General features: G+C 42.7%; 1 protein-coding gene across 1 annotated transcript; it reads left to right on the forward strand.

Moving 5' to 3' along the window:
- Window positions 1–973: 973 nt before the first annotated feature.
- T265_14712 (hypothetical protein) lies at window positions 974–7,562 on the forward strand (the record flags this gene model as incomplete). Its single annotated transcript, XM_009174904.1, has 3 exons — window positions 974–1,103; window positions 2,057–2,205; window positions 7,395–7,562. Coding segments are annotated over 3 exons (447 nt in total), but the record flags the coding sequence as incomplete, so codon positions are not given.
- Between the last annotated feature and the right edge of the window lie 8 nt (window positions 7,563–7,570).

Raw genomic sequence — 7,570 nt, forward strand, 5'->3', positions numbered from 1 at the left:
CCGTAAGACTCGAGTTCGTGGAGCAGCGGGACGTGTGGGACCCTATCAAATGCTTTTGAAAAGTCGAAAAATATGGCATCCGATATGAGTCCTTCTTCCTTGGCTTGGGTTAAGCTGTCCATTTACACGAGCATTTTTGTCATGCAAGAGCAGTTTGGGAGAAATCCGTGTTGATGTGGAGATATCAGGTTGCTGGAAGTAAGGTGGTCTAGGATAGCTCGCTTCAGAATGCCTTCCATTAACTTGCACGGCACGCTAGTGAGGCTTATAGGCCTATAGCTGCCAGGCGATGGTCGGTCACCAGTTTTGTAGATTGGAGTGACGATCGCTTCCTTCCAAGGAGAGGGAAGGCCTCCTTAAGGCCGGCATCAAGTCCGTGGACTGCGAAGCGCGTCTCGCGATGCTTGATCTCTTTCCCCTGGAGTACCGTCGCCTACGAGGGACCTACTTCTTACTTATGTGCTGTTTGAGAAAAAGCTTGGCAAACGCGGTTTTTTACCGTTGACCCAGCAAACACACGGCGGGTACATAGTAAGAAATTTTTCAAGCTCATACCACACATATTCGTTAGACAAAGTTTTTTCTCAGTTAGAGTAGTAGCTGTGTGGAATAACCTTCTTCCGACTGTCTTCCACGCAATGCAGCAAGTTCAAAGAACTGATAGGCGTATTCTATGCGAATCCTCGCGCTGGCAGGCATACTGTCCCACGCTGAGTACTTAAAGTTAAGTGCTGCTGCCTTTTTTCTCATACAACTTTCAGGTGAACGGTGGTCGGTGCTTTACGAGAACAAACCGCACTCGTAGAAATTGGGTGAAAGCCTCGATTCTGTGAATCAGTCCATGAAACCGCGTATGATCGATGGAAGATGCTGCCTTGTTTTAACTTATTAAATGCAATTACATTTTTTGGCGGTTGTTCAACTTACAAAGGAGTTATCATGTTGCACTGACATATTTTGAAAGATCTCATCCATGGGCTGCGATTTATCCAAAGTATACAACGTCGATATTCATTTAGAAAACGAGCTGGCTGTTTTCGAACCAAGGGATGAGGTTGCCGGTCATGTGATCATTCAGGCAGAGGAGGACACCGTAATTGACAGTGAGTTTATGTAAATAAACTCTAGGTTTCTCTACCATAATTATCAGTATTAATCGAATCGTATTCAGAAATAGTATTGGCTAAGTGGCGTGGAGTAACATATATGAAGTTCACCTGGTATTGGGCAAAAAGTGAAATTTTCATCAGAAGCCGACTCGTCTTTGAGTTCTCTTGCTTGATTTTAGGTGGGAGAAGCAAAAAAGGAAACCTACACGGCATCCTTTTTTCTATGCGACAAATTCAGGAACGAGGCTCGGAACACTTATTTTGCGAGGAAACATACTGTGTTTAAAATAAATCTCAAATATTCCATCTGATTTATACTTTATAGAACCCGTACGATGGGATGCGGTGACGAAATAACAAAATTCATAATCTGGTACAAAAGCCTCGAAGAATCAAGCCACTGCAATCCTGCCACTGATGCCCATAAATTTTCAGAATGCGGTAGACTCTTACGCTTAGCCCGTACCCAGCTCATCACACCACCTTTTGGGAACACACAAACTACTCAGCTAAACTACATTTCCGCCAGATTTCCATAAACACTCCACAACTGAAAACCCTAATGGTAAACATTACCCGGTAAGAAGAACAGCTGGTTTGCAAGACAGCAGCTAAGGAAGAAGGTCCGCCCCTCGTCTAAAATTAATGGTAACGCGTCATCCGTATCTCTTGAGGTTGCTCTAAATGCCTCCTGATTCAGACAAGCCCGACCCTTCTACCCCACCTCTTAGCACTTCACAGTGTACCAAACTCTTTTGGACAGTACCTATCCAGTTCAACTGATCTAACTATCGTTGCACCAAGAATATAGTACCAGGGACTTCCAGACAGTATCCATTGACTTTTTCATATTAGCTCTTCTTTGGACATCAACCTCTTTTGCCAGTTCGTCTGCCGCTTATGAACTACCATAGCATCCCTTCACTCCCACACCCATTAACTCTCAGTCCAACTTCAAGGACGAAATACTCCACCCGGTCCAACGGGTGCTATCATTCATCCACGTGTCGCACTCCACCTGTTATGGAGAAGGCAGTACTCCAAACATACTCAACTTTATCCGGACAAACAAGGAACTTTTGGCAAAATCTTCCTTGTATGTGGCTCTACTTGATTGCAGTGGCCATCTCTAAGTCATGTGCATCATAATGGCGATCTCTATCAGCAAGTCCTATCGTTGCATTATAACCAAAATCAATGTCTGGTGAAGACTAAAAACTGTAACTCAATACACATACTCCCAATTGTGCATACGTCAGTAACCTCCACTCACCGTTCAGCACTCTTGACAAGTTGGTTATTATCTCCTCCAAACACATTAACTTGAAAATTAGTTTCTGCAGTATGACAGAGAAGTGACTCACAATCGTTGCTGTGCGCCGAGTTGGCACGAACGATCTCCAAGTGACTAAAGTAGGGAGAGTTATGCTGTAACTCATTCATCAGCCAAAAACAACAAAAATTTTACAACTATCGGGGTTCGGGCAAACTTAAAATCTTGCATAACCATGTGAATTAATTTGCAAAACTTAGGATTTCTATATCTGACGAGTTTTTTGGAGTTCAGCTTTAGCCTCCTTTCCAAAGAAATACACTGTCGCGCCTCAGCGTCCCGTAACCACACGGTGCCGCCAGTCTAAGTAGCTTCTGTGATGTGTGCTGCAGTTTTAATGATAATGGCGGTGGAACACAAGCTGAAAGCCCTCAAGCAAATAATCGCCGTACATATCGGCGGAGTACATCCGAAAACGCCCGTACTAGCCGAAGACAGTCAATTCGCTATAACAACATTTCCAAACCCTGCTTTCTACGCCCACTGTTCACTTGCGCTGGAAGCGCTTTGTGATCCCGTCGTTTGTAAGGAGATCAGATGAACAGATTCATCAAACTTCTGACCAACCATAATCGTATGTGCTCATCTAAGCGAAGGGCCATGTTCGACCACAGCTGAAATGTCACTGCATGATACAACTGGAAAATCGTGAGTTTAGATATGATAGGTTTTCATCCACAAACCTCCTCCTTACCAGAAGTATCTTAACAGACTCTTGGGGGCCAGTATCGGCATGCGCGTCATTTATCTAGACGACTTTAATTCCCTCAATAGTGCAAAACACCGCATCTCGTTAGCAAAGCTAAGCTGGGTAAAAGGTGACGTCGGCCGAGTCTGGACAAGGGTTATCCTAATTAGATATGCCAGTCAGCGGTCAGTTGCAGACAGTTCGCCGGTGAGAGAACTAATTTGGTGCTGCATGCGAGCCTTTGGCTTTGATTTAGGCCCGCGAGCAAAATATGTGAGAAAAGTTAGCATATTTATTGACACAGTATAATATGATTTGTGCTAAATCATAATCTGTGACCCTGCCAGAAGTGTCATCTACGAAAGGAAGAAAGCACCAAAAAACACTTATCCTCATATCAATCTGATTTTTCACGGGAGACTCAGCTAAATTTCCCGTCTATGGGTCTTTTAACTAAATGTGATGCACAAGGGTTACTGCATGTTTTTAGCTCCAATGATATGGCAGATATGACAGCATATTTCCACAGGGAAAAATTTTCACAAGTTTGGTCAAAACTGTTCAGCTAACAATGCCTGGTTTAGCTCTTCTTGAGTCTTGTTGAGCAGCCACGATAACTGAAATTTTTTCAATCTTATGTATCCAAATTGGGCAAATGTTGACAAATGTCGATATTGAGCTGTTTAGGAGTTTCCAGTATTCTTTTGTGCAGTACATTTATTGGGGTAAGTACCAGTTTTTATTCAAGCCATTTTGGAATCGAGTGGCTGCACAAAAATTTTAATGTGACGGTGGTCCATCAAAAATCCATCCTACGCTACCCACAAACGTCTTTCATCAAATGATCTGGAGTCATTACAAAGGACTGAAGCACAAGTCACTGAAGCTAGTCGGGTCTCCACGTACACGAATCTTCAAAACCTGATGGCCATTGTACTTTATGGAAGACAATAGATTTGAATGTGGCTACACACAAAGCCAAAAGTCCTCTAACACAGTGCACACAACATTGCACCTGGTATGCAGCACATAAAAACATCGTCTAACTTGTCCGACTATCTCAACTCGAACATTTTAGCTCCTCGCACGCGATGACACAGTCACTCCAACTACTCAAAGCAACAAAAAACAGTCTTTCATAAAATACTCAACTTTCAGAAGAAACGCTGGTTCGATGATGAATACGTTGTGCTTTTGCATCAACACCAGCAACAAAACTGTCATATTTGCCAGAAATTTTAACCTCATCCGCTGTGCAATCACACGAGATGCTCTGAAGTAAAAATACAAGTAGAAGCGACCTCAAACTGAGGCAAATTTCTTCGTTCGATCATTTAAACACAACTGGTTTTATTGTACTGCAAGATCTGTTTTCCTCCTGGCTAACAGAAGTCCAGTGGTTAAATCTGTTATTTAATTAGCGTCATACAAATGCATCTACCGTGCTCCATAATAGATCAGAGCGTTGTCTACGTTATTCTCAAACAATATCTTCGAAAGGAAGCTGATTATGTCGTTCTCATGCTACGTACTTTGTTTAGGTATCCTCAAGACGAACACTCATCACACCACCACTAAGACTGTCATGTAGCATAGGCAGTGACTCACCACCGGGTGCTGAAGAGCAATTTGTTTCGTTAGAAGACATCCAGCTATAAATCCTACTAGAAAAATATTTAATGAAGACTCAAATCACACAGTATATTGAGCCACGTATAGAGTGTTTTGCAGAAACAGGTAAACTCTAGCTGGAGGTTGTAAAAGATGGGCCATTAAGCCACCTTGCTGACTTCAGTATATGGACTACAAACCATAAACCGTTTTTGCTGACCTACACAAGGTTATGCAAAATATTTACCTTTAATTTCAAAATTCTGGAAAGCTACAATTATCTGTGCAACAGAAGGCTGTTGGTATCGGTCAGGAAAATCAATCTGAGTTGCTGCAAACGCAAAATGACTCACCTTCAGATCCCTTATTATCGACATCATCAGTTATATTTTCTTCCTTTACTGCAGCTCATCTTCTATATACACGCCCCATCAACTTGGAAAAAACAGCCTAACAAATCCAGTCAGTCGCTATGCGCTAATTCCTTGTATTCTTCCTAACAGCGACTGATGTAAAACTCAAAAGCCAAACGGCGACAGATTCGACTTGAAACCAAGTAGTTGATATAAGGCCAAAACCCCACGCAGCACGCTACTTCTAACGCCGGTGACACTTGAATTTGTATACAGAGGTCTAATCTCACCAATAATGAAGTTCTTTTCCAAACGCAGAAATCCTTAAAACTCAAAAACTCTGAGCTATCCAGCTTCACTTCATCCTTTCAAAACGTCTGCCATCGAAAAGCGTTATCCTTTTGGAGTTGAAGCACAATACCATTCTTGCAGTGGATCATCGCCGGTTTAGGAGTACGTAATCTTGTCCCTCTTTGACTAACAGGGGAAGGTATCACGTAAGCCAGGTTTTTGAGGCTCTTCTATGGAATCAAATAGAATATTTTGTTTGTAAAACCGGCCACGTACTCGTGGTTATTATAAAATGGATTTATCGTCACCGAAAAACTCTAAACAAATTGTCAGTTCAAACATTGGGTGATAACAGTATGTGTTTGCTGGTTCACAACGTTGCCAAAGTTGGCACCATTCCATTTGCAGAGGCCCCATAAATAGCTATTTTCTTTTTAAATATGTCTCTTAAAACGATACTCTCAAAGTATCCGGAGAAAGACAGTATCACACTTAAAGGGCACTCTTAGCCGCTTGACCTTTTAAAGCCTCTGTTATCTGTTTTAGAGCGCTTAAATGCTACTTAGATGCCTGAAACAAAGTGATTTTCTTAAAACCGATTAAAGCGTTTTCAGGGGTAGACAGTCTTCTCAGCTGCGTTTACTTTTCAAGGACCGTTTATGGAATGCAACAGAATGTACTCATCTGGACTGACGATGAGACGTGTACGGCATCTCGAAAAGACAGGGTATAGATTTTGAGTCCGAGAATCGGACCTCAATTTTCTGAGTTTGAGGGTTAAAAATATATTTTCAAAATCTGGGTGGCACTTTTGTTTGTCTTACTTCTGAGTTGTAGTCACTATCAAAGTCAGAGATTTCCAGGCGAACAAATCGCTTGCACAAATATTCCTCAGACTTGGTCGAAATGAGTGCTCGTACCGGCGGGGTATAATCATCTGTTACGTATGACGCCAATATGAACAAGCTAAATCTACTGTGATCGCATGATTTTTCTTGCTCCAACCTTCACATATGAATGTCGTAGCCGGATTTCTTTATTATCCCGGTTGAAGAGGTGTTAATCAGTGACTGTCATGGCGTCTGTTCGGTTCTCCTGGTGGATAATTAATTGCCGGTGACTTCTCCTGACGTGGACTGAAGCTCCTGATGTACTAAGTCCCTCATTTAATCACTCCTGCCAACAACATCAGATGCTGACATACACAGTACAGGAGAAAAACTAAGGCCAGAGCTATTGGAGGCCTCTTCCTGCAAGTAAAGCTAGTGTATGCCGAAGATCAGAGATACCCTTTACAGCCACTTAATCTTTGTTAGGAGTCGTCAAAAGCGTGACCTCATGAAGTTCCAGGAGGTCCAAAATCCTCGGCTTTCGGCAATTAGTTCGAATGCTTAACCACTCGGCTACGAGCGGAGTGTCTTCAGTGCCATTGGCTTGCACTTGGAGTAGCTCTGTTGAGCTTTGAGCCAACCACACCGCAGACCGTATGAGCGTGGCCAAAAGATCAATTATTTGAACTACTAGCTCGAAGACCGCATGTTTAACGCCCTCTACTGGTGTTTCATATGAAGCACACTTCTAAGGTACCCCAGTAAAGATAAAGCAAGTGTACTGTACATCTCTGACGTTCTGCATAGAATGGCTTCATTTACAGGACGAAGTCTCCAGTTGGAATTTCTAAATCTTCTCACGCTACCAACAGAATCTGGCTGGAGACACTCGTTTACATGCAAAATCTACAGCCACTTTCGTCCTCTTCGGGTGAGGTTTTGACTAAGACCATATGCATATCAAAGTAGTGTTCCGAGAGCTAAACGGCTGCTTATCTGTGTGCAGTATAGAAGCCTAGCAATGGAACAATTACCTAAACACGTGAGTAGATTTGCACACGAAACTTAAAGGGCTGCTCAGTAAGAATTACTCCTCAAAATAAATACACCAACTCCACCTGCAACCATAGGGGAGACAGTATTATTTGGAAGATTTATTAGTTCTGATTGGCACATGAGGGGAATGCACCAATCTGCAAGGCTCGGGCCGCGTTTGCTAACTTGCGACACCTATGGCGTCAGAATGGTTTATCTCTGAATCTGAAGGGACGTGTGTATCAAACTACAGTACGGGCTGTTTTGTTGTATGGCTGTGAGACTTGGCCTATTCGAGCAGCGGACCTGAGACGTCTTCA

Source organism: Opisthorchis viverrini (genome assembly GCF_000715545.1).
Source record: "Opisthorchis viverrini unplaced genomic scaffold opera_v5_248, whole genome shotgun sequence".
Lineage (NCBI taxonomy): Eukaryota > Metazoa > Platyhelminthes > Trematoda > Opisthorchiida > Opisthorchiidae > Opisthorchis > Opisthorchis viverrini.